Genomic DNA, 14,683 nt, shown 5'->3' on the forward strand with positions numbered 1-14,683 from the left:
ATGAATCACAGCAGACACGTGGGAAGCGGAAAGCAAAGAGCACTGCTCTCTCTCCAGCAGTGCCTAGGGCCCTATCTACAGGTCAATGCATGAGTTACTCCAGCAGCGTTCATACTTCAGGGAAGAGCTGGCACTTCAACTGGCAACCATCACACTTATCCCTCCACTAGTATGAGCAGGGCTGGCCAGCAACATCACAAGTCCTGGAGTGACACTCCTTGGCAGGTTTTGCCCCCAGGATAACTTAAAATTGCTGGGGGAAGGACTTCTTGAATTTCACAGAAACGAAGACTTCTGCCGTAATAACCCAGGCAAGATGGCACCCGGCACACCCAAGTCAAGCCTTGCCAGGCAGGTCCGTTTTCAGTCTCTGAACAGGAAGCACTGTGATAGAAACACAGAAGCTGTCCCACAGCAGGGAACGAAGCAACAACTGAGGAGCATACCAAATTCCACTTCCCCCAAACTACTGATTCTTTGCAGGACACCAGCACATCTTTGACTCTGTCTAGAAATTAAAGCAACGATGTGGTTCAAACGGCAGGTGACGAGGAGCTAACAGAACTCCTGTTTCACACAGACATGTGAACCTTCCTATCTTGAAGGAACTAGTGACCTATCCTCTCCAAACTGTCCTCCTCGGCAAGCTATTTACATGCTGCTTTAAAAAAAAAAAAAAGTGACAGCAGAGATGCCTCTGAACTGGCTTTGAAGATGACTCCTGCTACAAAGAGACATGCCTGCCAGGGATATCAGTTGGCAGCTCCAAGAACATGAGCGTGTACCTGGCACGGTTCACCCCCATGCCCAATGCCTGCCTCTTCTGCAGCACGAGGGAGAACCTGGCACACGCCTCCCTCAAGTGCTCCAGGTTGCAGCCTGTTTTGACTCCTCCAGAACCTCCTCCTGAGGTTCTGGCTACACTCTTCCCCTCACCTGTTTCTTTACGCATACTTCATCCATGGCCTCACAAAGTCGCGGGACTGCCCCATGAGCCTCTTCGTGGTCCTTGCTAAAGTGGCCATCTACAACACCGAGGAGGAGGATGCTGGACAAAGGGGTGCTCTGAGACCGTGAGCCTACTTCTACCCCTCGTCTCCTGTGCCCAGGCAGAGTTCCTCTGGGAAGCATCCCCTGGCTCCCTAGATGGCTTTGAGGAGCAGAGGGCACTGTCTGGGGTTCTCTGCTCAGTGGTTCCCTCGTTTTCAACCTGTGATCTGCACCCCCACTCATTTTCTCATTAGTTGTCCCAAGCAATCAGTTACATTTTGGGTCCAGTAGCCCCTCCTACTAGGCTGGGGGAGGAGCACTACCAGCAGGCAGAGTTAGGCGCACCCACTTCCCAACACCTAAATAGCACCTCAACATAACGTGCGTTGTTCACATGAAGAGAACAAACACACAATTTCCTGACAGGAATTTCTTGCTAGTCACTATCTCTGCTAAAACCACTTGCAAGAATTCAGTACCCACTCCATATTAGGCCAGTAGCTTTCAATCTTTGTGGGCCCAGGACCCACTTGAAAATGTTCATAGACTGCTGCAATCCAGTAAATAGTCTGGGGGAAAGGTGTTTGGGTGGCTTCAGTCAGATCCTGTCTCGTGTGTGCGGGGGCTGGCTTGACTCCGCACTGGGTGATGCAGCACCCATCAGGTTTGCCCCCCACAGTGAGACTGACCTTGTGTGAGTGGGGTGGTGTCATGGTTCAGGCCGTTGCAATATGGCCACTCATTCACTCCAGAGCGGCCCGCCCATGTTGGAGAGAAACAGGCTACACACGTTTGATTTATGTGGTTGCTAATTTGCTTAGGATCACCATCTTGAATGGGCAAAAGGACAACCTGGCCTCCATCCCGGTGCCCCCTCTTCTCCAGGGTCTCGGCACCCTTTTTGCAGTTTGGCACCAAAACAGGAGAGAAAGTGCAGGGCCATGGAGTGCCAGGCACAGCAAATCTGCCCAGCAACTGGAATGGAAATAAGGGAGTGTCTGTCTGACCACGCTGTGCATCACTGGATGCTGTGAAAGCAGGTTGTCCCAGGGGGACACAAACCTCCTTCAGACAGCCAGCCTTGATGAGAGCTAGAGTCTGAGGGAATAACACCTTGAAGGGACCCTTCAACTTATATCCACGCACAAGCCAGATAGGGAGTGTCTGCATACCACATGCAGGATGACCTTTGAAAAGACAGACGACTAAGGAAAGTCTGCTTCCCAGTTCTAGAGGCTCCCCGAATCCTGTCCTGTGTCCTCCCACAACATCCCAGTGTCTCCAGCACCTGGCGTAATTTTCCCTTCCATGCTGGTTCCTACTGTAAGCGTCTGGGCTGTGGAGTTCACCCCTCTACAATGACCTCGGTGCTCACATCTGAGCCACTGTTGTTACGTTACAAGGAGTCTGAGCCGGTGTGATCCAGTAGAGACCTGGTTGTTCTAATTTAACTCGCCTGCACCTCAACCACACTAACCATCAGCGACAGACACAGAGGGCAAAGGACACTGCAGACAGTCCATCTTCTGACCAGTAAAATCACAGCCCCGTTTCAGGCCACCGCTCAGTTCGCCATCATGACAGCCGGGCCCGCCCCGAGCGGGGACGAGCGGCTGCAGGGGCAGAAACCGAGCCCAGCCAGCCCCGTGGGAGAGGGGCTGCTTTGGAAACGCGCCGGTGACCCATGTTTGGGTCTGAACCCACAGGCTGAGAAATCCTGGATCACCCCCAACCTGTGGGGCTGGAGCGCAGCGCGAGCCGCAGGCCCGGCGGGGGGCACCCAAAGGGGCCGGGGGGGGGCAGGGGTCACCCCGCTGGGCCGGCCGGAAGGAGAGGCGCGCGCCACCGGAAGCGGTGGGGGGGGGTGGCAAGCGCGCGCCACAGGCCACGCCCCGTCCCCTTGAGCCTCGCTCTCATCGGCCCCGCCCCGTGCGCGGCTCAGATGGGCGGCGCTCCGCGACAGGCCGTTTCACGGCGGTTGCATCAGCCGCCTGACAGCTCGGCCGCGTGACGTCACATCACGCCCCGCCCCGCAGGTGACTGTCAGCGGCGGCGACCAACCAGCGGCCGGAGCCTGGCCCGGTGCGGGGGCGGGGCGGAGGCTGCTGGGGGTTGGACTGCGCGCCGGAGGGGCGGCGCTGCAGGTGGCGGTGCAGCGCTGAGGTAACTGCCGGTGGCCGGAGGGGAGGCGGTGGGGAGAGGGGAGACCGACTGGGCTACCGTGTCCGGGAGGGAGCAGGTGCTCGCTCCATGATCATTCCCGGCATGCCGTGGGGCTGGTGCCGCGGGGGGGGGGGCAGCCGCAGGGCATGCTGGGAGTCCGGCTCGCCCTGGCGGCTGGGATGGGGCGTCGTGCAGCGTGGGAGCCCCGTGCTGAGGGGGCTGGGGTGGGGAGTCGCTCCATGGGGAGCGAATGGGGGAGACCCGTATAGGTTGGGGGGTGTTATGCCATGGGGTGGGAATGGGGGAGACCTGTGGGGGAAGGGCGCAGGGTTTGGGGGTCGCACCATGGGGTGGGAATGAGGGGGATCTGTGGGGGAAGGGTGCAGGGTTTGGGGGTCGCACCATGGGGTGGGAATGAGGGGGATCTGTGGGGGAAGGGTGCAGGGTTTGGGGGTCGCACCATGGGGTGGGAATGGGGGAGATCTGTGGGGGAAGGGTGCAGGGTTTGGGGGTTGCACCATGGGGTGGGAATGAGGGGGATCTGTGGGGGAAGGGTGCAGGGTTTAGGGGTCGCACCATGGGGTGGGAATGGGGGAGATCTGTGGGGGAAGGGTGCAGGGTTTGGGGGTCGCACCATGGGGAGGGAATGGGGGAGATCTGTGGGGGAAGGGTGCAGGGTTTGGGGGTCGCACCATGGGGTGGGAATCGGGGAGATCTGTGGGGGAAGGGTGCAGGGTTTGGGGGTCGCACCATGGGGTGGGAATGAGGGGGATCTGTGGGGGAAGGGTGCAGGGTTTGGGGGTCGCACCATGGGGTGGGAATGGGGGAGATCTGTGGGGGAAGGGCGCAGGGTTTGGGGGTCGCACCATGGGGTGGGAATGGGGGAGACCTGTGGGGGAAGGGTGCAGGGTTTGGGGGTCGCACCATGGGGTGGGAATGGGGGAGATCTGTGGGGGAAGGGCGCAGGGTTTGGGGGTCGCACCATGGGGTGGGAATGGGGGAGATCTGTGGGGGAAGGGTGCAGGGTTTGGGGGTCGCACCATGGGGTGGGAATGGGGGGGATCTGTGGGGGAAGGGTGCAGGGTTTGGGGGTCGCACCATGGGGTGGGAATGAGGGAGATCTGTGGGGGAAGGGTGCAGGGTTTGGGGGTCGCACCATGGGGTGGGAATGGGGGAGATCTGTGGGGGAAGGGTGCAGGGTTTGGGGGTCGCACCATGGGGTGGGAATGGGGGAGATCTGTGGGGGAAGGGTGCAGGGTTGGGGGTCGCACCATGGGGAGGGAATGGGGGAGACCTGTGGGGGAAGGGTGCAGGGTTGGGGGGGTCACTCCTTGGGGTGGGAATGGGGGAGATCTGTGGAGGAAGGGTGCACGGTTGGGAACTGGTAGCCTGAGGCAGTAATGGGGGAGCCCATGTAGGAGGGGTGCAGGGTTGGGAGTCACATTGTAGGGCTGGAGCAAAGGAGACCCATGTGGGAGGCACAAGGAGGGAGAGCCCCACAGAGAATGGGCAGTGTTGGGGAGTTGTGTTTTGGGACATGAATGAGGAAGTCCCACACAGGGGTGCAGGGTTTGGGAGCCATGGGAACATGGGAGCCCCATGTAGGATGAGCAGAGGCTTGGGGCATCATGCTGTGGGATGGGAACAGGAGAGACCTCTGTGGGAGGTCAGGGTTGGGGAGTCATGCTGTGAGGTAGGAATGAGGAACTCCTGCATATAGGGAGCATGTACTAGAGTTGCACAAGGTGTGGCTCAGATAATAGTGTATCCATGTTATTCTGGGGGTAGATCCAAATGCAGCTTTTTGCCTATCATATTTTAAACCAGACCTCCTAAATGTCAGGCCCTGTGGGCTTGCATTTTAAACAGAATTAAGAATGTCATGGCTATCCTGGGTCTTCCCAGTGATCTGTCTAGCTCAGAATCCAGTCTTCTACCAGTGCCAGGTGCTTTGGGGTGTTCCCTCTTTCCAGTCTTGTTATACCAGCTTAGCTTTGCTTTAAGGCCTGTTTTCCATCTGGAGGTGCTGTGATTGGAACTGGGGACTAGGAACCTTAGCTGCAGTGCCTGTGACTTTTGACTGAGTCATGAAGTGCATGATTCTTGCCAAAATGCCTGCTCTAGAGGAAGTGGTAAAGCCTGACAGCTTAAAAGCCAGTTAGATTTTTAGTACACTTCAAAAATGAATTTTTTTTTGATTGTTTCCCTTCACTTCCAATCCCAGCTGCTCTCTTGCTCAGAGAGAGGCTGCTGCTCCAGTGACCTGTGTGTCTCTTGTTTGTGAAACCGGCCACATCTTTCTCTCTAAATTCGGTTGAAGGGTTGCAGAATGGATTGGGAGACTGAGACCCTCTAAGATAGATGGACACCTAGCTTCCATTGAGTTTAGCTTTTGTGGATAACTGTGAACTGAAATGTGCAGGCAGTTGAAAGTGCACTGACGGTCATGCTCCTGGGTTCTTCTACTGCTCCGGTGGCTCTGGAGCAGGAGCTAGAAAAGAGCCGTTCAGACCCCTTTCCAATGTTCTGTCTCATTTTTCCATCCATGTGTGGAATCAGTTTTGTTATGGGGACCGAGTCATGCAGATGTGCGTGACCAGTAGAAACATGCTGCTGACTGTGGGCAGTCTGCTGATCAGCTGAGCAGCACCTGAATCTCTCCAGGGTGGCTGCCCAAATGCTCAGCTTACAAGGAACACTGCCCCTTTCCTACTTCTGCCTGCTTATTAGTTCTCCCATACATACTTTCATGGACAGCTCCATGTTCCCCGTCTTCTTGGGCAGCTTGAGAAGAAGTGGAAAACAGACAGTGAAACAGACAGTGCTCTCCAGGGAGAAGGGCTTGTAGTAAGTTTGCTGTAGGATAGCAATGATTGGTGCAGAATCTTTGTCTCTATTTTCTCATATCCTGGTGTTTGTTTTGTTTTGTTTTTTTTAAACTATAACAGTATGCTTCCTTTTTCCCCCCGCTGTATTGACAGCCTTAACTCTGGTTTGTAGAGCAAGCAATGATCATTTGAAACCCATTTTCTTTCTGTTATATTTGGAAGGCAATGGGATCCTTTTTGGATGGCATTCACGAGCCACATCAAAGACATCAGTCCTGCAAGCCTTTGTGTCTGTGACTCTGGGCCTCTCCCAGCAGAGCTGGTGTATGCCATGCTCAGTCTGACTTAACAGTTTGATATCCACCACACACATTTGGAGGGGATTGCTTCTGGGGGAATTCTGCACCCTGACAATGCAGAATTTTGCATAAATGAACATTGTGCGTGCTAAATTTCGGACACCCCCGAAATGGTCTGTGTTGCTGCTTGCCATCACTAATGGATGCTGGACTCCACAGAGCCCAGCTCATGTGTAGACACTGTTGGGACTGGGAAATAACGGGTTCCTGACAGCTGCAGTTCTGAGTGCACCCTGAGGGAGGGGGAAGGTTGCCCAGCAGCAGGCAGTTTCTCCCTCTGGATCTCTTGGCTCTGTGCAGGGAGGGGGCAGGTGTCTGCAAGGGGAGGCTACGCAGCTGATATCTGGAGTGGTGTGGAGTCTAGATATTTGGGCTGTAGGGAATACGTGTGTGACTAGGCTGCGGTGGTGGTGGGGAAACTGTGGGTGTCTAGCCCCCTGGCAGAGCTTGCAGGGATTATAGGATTTGTTTTAACTCTCTACTCTAGGGGGGACATTGTGTGTGTGTGTGTGTGAGAGAGAGAGAGAGAGAGAGAGAGAGAGAGAGAGAGAGAAACTACAGCATACTCCCAGACAAGTGTTGCAAAATAAATTACCAGAACAATTGAAACTGGCATGATTTTGACAAATCACATTTGCATCATTTTCAATTTTGGGGTGTACACTGTCCCGAGGAGTGTGAGGATACTTTCACTTTGCCTTAATGTTGCAGAATCTGTAATGCTTTAGCCCAATGTGGCAGAATGAGACTCTTACGCTCCTGGAAACAAGTGAGGCTTGAAATTCACGTGTGAAAATCCTACCTTTCATGAGGCCCAGACAAAAGATTGGGTCAATTCCATCCCAGTTGCCCCTTTCCCAGGATCCTTTTTTGTTGCTGTCCCATTAAACTGAGTAGAATGTGCCCGTCACTCACCTGCGTTCTCCTTTCTTTTCCCAGTTGTACGTCGTGGTCTCAAGATGGATACCACACTGTCAGCCAGGGAGATCCGGCAAAAGTTCATTGATTTCTTCAAGAAGCACCATCACACATACGTGCATTCATCTGCAACCATCCCCTTGGATGATCCTACGTTACTCTTTGCCAATGCTGGCATGAATCAGGTGGGACTGTCTCCTAGGACTGTGTGACTTTGGTACTTGTCATGTGCTTTCTGCAGCAGCAAAGAAGTGCTTGGTTGTGTGGCTGGTATTTGTTGCTAGTATTTATCAAGCTGAAGTTCATTCTGGTCAGATGTAACAGTCCTGAATTTCTCCAGTGATTCTCTGTCAGACTGCTGGTTGTGGGCTAACAGGGTAGTGAAGTGACCAAGTAAAATAAGATATCCCTGTCCACTGGAGGGTCCAGAGCAGGGCAGCCCTGGCTGGGAATGGAATCCATCCAGGGTACCCAGGGAACATTTTAAATCAGCACATTACTGGGAAGTGTTTCTACCTGTTTGTTCTGCTAAGCCTTCCTCCTCATACAGAATCCTTGGCAGTGGTGCAGGCACTTGCTGCTCCTTAGGGGCGTTGTGATTGGACACAAAGGGCTCCTCAGGCACATCAGATCTGTGCAGATCTTGTTTACCCTGTGTTTTCTGAATCCTTCACTATGGGCTTGATCCCAAGGCGGGCAGTGAAAAGACTGCAGCAGGGTTGGATTAGGTCTTTAGCATCAAGCCAACAAATTCTCTTTTTAAATCTGGTAGTCTTTTATTTGTATTGGAGGTGGGAGCCATAACTGCCCTCACTCTGGGCATAGACAGGTGGATGTGGCCTCTATTGGAGTCCACCAGTACCACCAGCCCCTGGTGATTTTAGTTGACCCTGCTTTCAGCAGCGGGTTAGATGTAATGACCCCCTGAGGTCTCTTCCAATCCGATGATTCTATGGCCATGGTTGGGCAGGAGGGATGGGAAGGACGTCCTAGTCTGATAGAGTGGTGACCTCAGCATTTCCAAATACATGCATCAGGCATGTTCTGATTGGCCCACGTGTACCAGCCCACAGAGTATCTGCAGCTTAGGTGATTTCTTGCATTTAAATCATCTTATTTATCTTTCCTCCCAGTTCAAACCCATTTTCCTCAATACCCTTGACCCCTCCCACCCCATGGCTAAACTGACCAGAGCTGTCAATACTCAGAAGTGCATTCGAGCTGGGGGCAAACACAATGACCTGGATGACGTGGGGAAGGATGTCTACCACCACACCTTCTTTGAGATGCTGGGGTCCTGGTCATTTGGAGACTACTTCAAGGTAAGCGAGGGGCATGGGAATCGAAGATGAGCTTCTGTCAAGTGTAAAGCCAGAAGGGACCATTTATATCATCTAGTCTGACCTCTAGGCCATCAAACTTCACCCAGATGCCCTACGTTGAGCCTGATGACCTCAGTTAAACCAGCATTTCAGTCCTGCTGATGCTCAAATTTGTGCGCTGTAGGCAGAGGATGGGAGAGACTGGTGCCAATAACGCCCAAGTTCCCTGCGGTGGCAGGGAATCAAGCAGGCTGGTTATGCCCACATGATCCTGGCAAGCTCTCTACACCCCATGCTGTAAAGGAACAGAAGCCCCACCCAGTCTGACCTGAGGGACCCTAAATCTGGTGATCAGCTACTGATCCTGAGCGTGGTAGCAGGGCACACAAATCAGTCACCTAAGCCAAAAAATTCTGCATGCCACCTCACAGCAGTGCAGTCATTGATAGAAAGTAAAAATGCAAAAATGAAGATGTTGTGGATGGTAAAAAACTTGGGATCCTTCTGGATGGAAAAAGCCCAGAGCTACGTACCTGCCTCCCAGGGATGGTGTGAGGGTTAATTAGCTAATGTTTGTAAAGCTCTTCAAATGTGAAAAGCTCTCAGGAAAATTGTGTTCCTGTCTGCCTCATTTCTGTACGTGGAAGTGCACTGTAAGAAACCAATCTGAACACATTGTAAGGACTACAGCAATGGAACTAACATTGATTCTTATAACAGGGATTCAGTGAATAAATACAAATAAATAAGTGCTTCTAAATTGGATTGAAGTCTACAAAAGACAAAGCAGTTACTTGCATCAGGCCTTTAGTGTCTGAGCAGGCTGTCATGCAAAATAGTAATTTTCCAGTGCTTTTTCTGTGTCCCTTTGTTCATAAGTGGCTCAGACTGCAGACTTCTGAATTTCTGGGGCAGGGTTCCAGCAGATGCTCTGTGTGCAAGCTGAGATTAGTGAGACAGACTTGCTGAGCAGGTGTGAGCGTGTTTTGAGAAAGTGTGATGTTCTCCCAAGAGACTTGGTTTAAGTTAATAATACTGCGTTTAATAGAACTTCACAAAGGAGGATTTTAAAAAACTGATGAAACGTGGCAAGTTGACTTTTGATTCAACTGTTATTTTAATGAGGAAAGAGAATCACAGTGGAACTGGCAAAGTATTAATTTTTTATTCCTCAGCTGCTTTTCTGTAGCCATCATCCAAGGAACTTTCTGTTCGGTGACCTATGGAGATTTCTTGGCAAATATTGGCCTGCGTGTTTCAGCTGTCATTACCTAAAGCATGCCGGTTCTTGGCCTTATTTTCTGTCTAAAAGTCTGAGACTTTTGCTCGTTCCAGGTTTTGATGGGCTGGCAGCTCCAGGGGTTACCTTCAGGGTGCCCAGAAAGAGGGATAATCCATTATGTAGGTTTTGGGCCTCAGTTCTTTTGCACACAGTGGAGTACATGAGAAGATGTTTTATGTGTTCTGTGTTACATGTGCTTCTTGCTTGAGACATGGAGATTTGCAAAGCCTATTCTGAGGCATTATCGATTGTTCCTTCAACCCCTGCTGCCTCTGCATTGGTGCTGGGTAAGAAAAACTGTTTGCCTTCCCTCACTCGCCTTCTCTTTCCTGGTGCAGGAACTGGCTTGTAAACTGGCCCTGGACCTTCTCACCAATGAGTTCGGCATCCCCATTGAAAGACTCTATGTCACTTACTTTGGTGGCAACGAGGCAGCTGGATTAGAGCCGGACCTTGAGTGCAAGCAAATCTGGCGGGATTTGGGGTAAGGGAGTTTCAAAATATAGCTGCCCTGATGAAAACAGGGTTGATGACAGATGTTGCCCTGACCATGGTTGAGACAGATAGCTGCATGTTTCGTCAGTGACACAAACCACCCCGAAGGGACAGCCTGGTGGAGTGAGAAAATATTTGATTTTTGCCACAAAGGCTGAAAAGCCTTATACTCTTCCCAGCCCAGTCAGGCTTTGACTCCCAAGGAGCGGAAGTGCAGGAACTCCCAATGAGCCCATGGCGCTGATGCTCCATTCTCTGCACTGGCTGCCTCATGGTTTCCAGATGGAGGCAGAGGTGTAGGCTGTGATTTGTAAAGCCCTGACTGGTCTGGGGTGGGCCTGCCTGAAAGAGCACTTTTGCACCATCTTGCTGCTGTAGTACTCAGCCAGAGCATTGGAGTGGAGCTGCTTTGGCTTGCCTGCGTGGGAGCAGTTAGCCTATTGTTCTCCCCAAGAAGCCTGAGGCTTTAGCATTGATTTCCTCTTGGCTTGAAATAGTCTGGATCTGCTAATTTCCAGGGTTTGCTGCAATGGCTGTATTTTCCCTGGGTGTTGGGAACAGGGGGTGGCTGCGGAAATTTGAGAAGGGAGATTTCCTTTTAGTGATTATTTTAAGTCAATGTCCGTCCCTTTACAAGAGCTGGGATCTGCTGATGATGATGACTTGTTCTGTAGACAGATTAGGTTTCCAGTGGCGCCTGAGTCTGTGAGATTAGTGATGAGATTGAAATAGGTAAAATAATGACCCACCCTAACTATGTGTCACTGGCCAATTAGAAAGCGGGATCTTTGGGATTGTAGGTGCACCTGTGAAGGCCAAAACCCTGAAAATCCCGACAGCGTAAGAGTAGCAGATAGACTAAGGATGTGCAAATTCTCCTCCATCAGCAAGAGATGGCCATTGTTGTGACAGAATTACCCTTCTACCACTGAGTGAGACTCAGAAACCCATTTCTGACCATGTTTAGGATACGCTGTTGGCTGAAGTCCCACATGCTTTGCAGAGGAAACTGAGGAAGTGGGTGGGTCTTCACAGTGGTAGCCCTATTACAGCTCCTGATCTCTGGGCAGCAGAGCCAAGGGGGTTGAGGTGATGCTCATTATTGAGAGGGAGACATTGAGGTGCACTCGGTTGTATCTTTGTTTAAGTAAAGCCTTCTAGTGAATGTGTCGGATTGAGGTGGCCCTTATTTGGCTGTGCTAGAATGGGAAGCTCAGCTGGCAGAGGTTAGAAAACGGTACCTTAGCTGTCTCTCTCCAAAGCCCCTGAGCTCTTCCAACCCATTTGATGAGTTTTAACAGGTAAAAGGTGATTTCTCTGTTTGCCCCTGAATTGGGAAATGGCAGGGGGAGGGGAGATGGGCGTGTCCCATGTTACTCTCACCTTCTTTGATTTAATGGGCACTTTCGTGGTACAGACTGGCTGAGAGCAAAATCCTGCCCGGCAGCATGAAGGATAACTTCTGGGAAATGGGGGACACGGGCCCCTGCGGCCCCTGCAGTGAGATTCATTATGACCGGATTGGAGGCAGGGATGCCTCACACCTCGTCAATCAGGATGACCCCAATGTCTTGGAAATCTGGAACCTGGTGTTCATACAGTTTAACAGGTGAGCCTGCCCTCTTCAGGCAGCTCTTGTTTGATGGTCAGTGAGCACTCCATTCTGGTACAAAGGCAGCCTGTAATGCTTGGGAGCCTTCACCCTGAACCATTCTCGCCAATCCCACAGCTGCCCTGATGGGTGTTTGGGGGGATTATGGTCAAACTGTGAATCTGGGATCGAGGAGAAGGGAGGTTGCAGTTCCCCTGCAGTTACCTCCCGCTGTCTTTCCCTGCGCAACACCTGTGCTCTGTGACTTCCTTCAGAACTGCTTATAGGGGTGCTTCTAGTGACCCACTCTAGCTATGCCTCATCAGACAGAGCAGGGCCCTGTTGAGCGAGACTCATTTTTCATTCTCCACACCCCAGCAGCTAAGCTGCACTTCCAGTGCCCGCCGTCACTTGGTACACTGTTTCGTGGGTGTTAACCATCCTTCCCAAGCAGCCTTTGGGAGCCAATTACCAAGCCCAGCTACTGAGCAGAAAAAACAGAATATGGCAGCACAGCTGCTTGCAGGCTTTTCCTGTGGCCGGTAATTCAGTGGGCGTCCCTCCTGCTGAATGTGGCTCCACTCCCCATCCCCCCTTACAGCCCTCGATCGGCAGGATTCCCACTATATATCTCTAGAAACAGAGCCATTCTGCCACTGGCCTGTGAATGCTGCCCCCCACCTGCTGTATACTTGGACCAGGCAGCAGGCACACATTCGGTCCTTTTTCCTAGGGTGGGGGAGGATTTATTTACGCTGGCTCTAGCTTGCTCTTGAGCGTCTTGTTAATAACGACCCAGATGTATGCCTGCCTTGTAAGTCCAACGGGATTCTTTAAAGTCATGTGGGACTGAGGGAGGAGGTGACAACCCACTCAACAACTGTTTCTTTCTCCGTGGGGTTGGTCAGAGAGGCTGACGGGACCCTGAAACCTCTTCCCAAGAAGAACATTGACACTGGATTGGGTCTGGAAAGGCTGGTGTCTGTGCTGCAGAACAAGATGTCCAACTATGACACTGATCTCTTCATCCCCTACTTTGAAGCCATCCAGAAGGTACAGATCCATGACTGAACCATTGAATCTCATCAGAGTTCTTCTGCTTACCCTGTTGGGTGTAGTCTCATCGGTGTGCAGGCACTGAGATGGTGACCATGGTTACATCCTATGGCTGTGAGAATGATCTTTTGTGAACCTAAAAGGGGTTGGCTTGCAGCTTTGTACCTTGGCAAGGGTAGAAGACTAGACTGTCCTGTAGCTGCTGCTTTAGGAGTGAATCTGGAGAGAGGGTATAAGATGTGATCAGAGCAGCTCAGAAGGATGTTTCTCTGTGTGCTGTGCTGACCATGCACCGTGGTATTGTATTTGAAAGTAGGAAACTTCTCCCTCCTTTCTATATAGCTGCCTTCCTTTTGTAGGGCCCTACAAAGCCTGACTCCGAGGCATTTCCGTCTTAAACAAATGGACCTAATTGATAGGTTTGAGATGACAGAGCTCTGTGGTCAGGACAAAACTCCATTTATCATTCTCTGGGCCAGCTGAGGCTGGGAAGTTTGCAGAAGCAGCATACGGCTCCTTTGCAAACCTTGCTGAAGAGAACAACAAGACGTCTTGTGGCACCTAATAGACTAACTGATATTTTGGAGCATAAGCTTTCGTGGGCAAAGACCCGCTTCATCAGATGCTCCCACCTCTCCTGATTACCCACCACTACCCAGCCCAAATACTTGGCGAAGCCTTTATGGTCTGCAGAGTGCCATCTCCTTGCCCTCCTCAACTGAAAAGATGGGTGGACCCACTGTGGGAATCTGGGTTGTGAAACTGGTCCAAAGCCAAACTTCAGCAGTCAATCAGGAGGGAGTTGTGGAATCTCCATCACTGGAGACATTTAAGAGCAGGTTAGACCGACGTCTGTCAGGGGTGGTCTGGATGGTGCTTGACCCTGTCATGAGGGCAGGGGTCTGGACTTGATGACCTCGTGATGTCCCTTCTAGTGTTCTAGGATTCTATGATCACCTGCCTTAAAACCGCCTGCTCCAAGGCTGGCGGGGCTATGTAGTTTGACTTGCGACAATCTGCCTCCCTTAGGTGAGTGGCATACACCGGCTTGCTGCGCAGTGTCTGAAAGGTGTGCAGCAGAAGAGGGTGGACTTATGCTCCTTTATGATAAATAAAGCCTGGAAAGAGAGCTTTGATTTTTTTTCCCCTCTTCTCTTTTCCCATTCAGAATATCCCATGTGGTCGTCTTGATTTTGGTGGGGAACTGTGAAATGTGACTTGTGAGCAGTCTTACCCCTAGTGGGAGTGGGGAGTGTGCGTTAGCGCTGTGTCATCTTTAACAAAGATCTCCTTTCTCCTGAATGTTTCTCAGATGTTAGAATTGAACAGAGGTTAACACAGGGTTTCGCTGTCTGATTAAAAATCCCTTCTCTTGTCTGTCAGGGGCTTTCACAGAGTGGGTCTTGATGATACTCTCCTCCTACCAGTCCCCCAGTAACCCGTAGACTCCTTCCTGCACATGAGTGGACAGGATCAATATTTCAAATGTAAAAAAAGTCAGACTGAAAAGTTGCGTTTTGAGGGACTAGCTTCTGAAAAGCCTTTCCAGGCCACCTGCGTTCACCATAAAAGAACAAAGAAAGGTCCACAAACATGTTTCTCTTTGCAGGCCACCTTTAAGGTGGTTTTCCCTGAACACTGTTTGTCTTTGTCAGTGAAAGAAGAAGCCATGCCCTGAA

The 14,683-nt window shown here is 51.7% G+C and overlaps 1 protein-coding gene across 2 annotated transcripts in view; it reads left to right on the plus strand.

The window, feature by feature from the left end:
• Window positions 1-3,026: 3,026 nt before the first annotated feature.
• The window catches only part of AARS1 (alanyl-tRNA synthetase 1), a 28,615-nt gene continuing 16,958 nt past the window's right edge, over window positions 3,027-14,683 (plus strand). The window contains exons 1-6 of one of the 2 annotated variants that reach the window (XM_075008591.1): window positions 3,027-3,153; window positions 7,280-7,443; window positions 8,392-8,580; window positions 10,201-10,346; window positions 11,775-11,966; window positions 12,857-13,001. In XM_075008591.1, coding sequence (XP_074864692.1) covers window positions 7,300-7,443; window positions 8,392-8,580; window positions 10,201-10,346; window positions 11,775-11,966; window positions 12,857-13,001 — 816 coding nt within the window. In that variant the 5' untranslated portion in view covers window positions 3,027-3,153; window positions 7,280-7,299. Of the gene's footprint in view, window positions 3,154-5,153; window positions 6,001-7,279; window positions 7,444-8,391; window positions 8,581-10,200; window positions 10,347-11,774; window positions 11,967-12,856; window positions 13,002-14,683 lie in introns of those variants that run through there. The other variant, XM_075008592.1, reaches the window with a different exon arrangement.

The sequence above is a fragment of the Carettochelys insculpta genome, chromosome 14 (assembly GCF_033958435.1).
Source record: "Carettochelys insculpta isolate YL-2023 chromosome 14, ASM3395843v1, whole genome shotgun sequence".
Classification (NCBI taxonomy): domain Eukaryota; kingdom Metazoa; phylum Chordata; order Testudines; family Carettochelyidae; genus Carettochelys; species Carettochelys insculpta.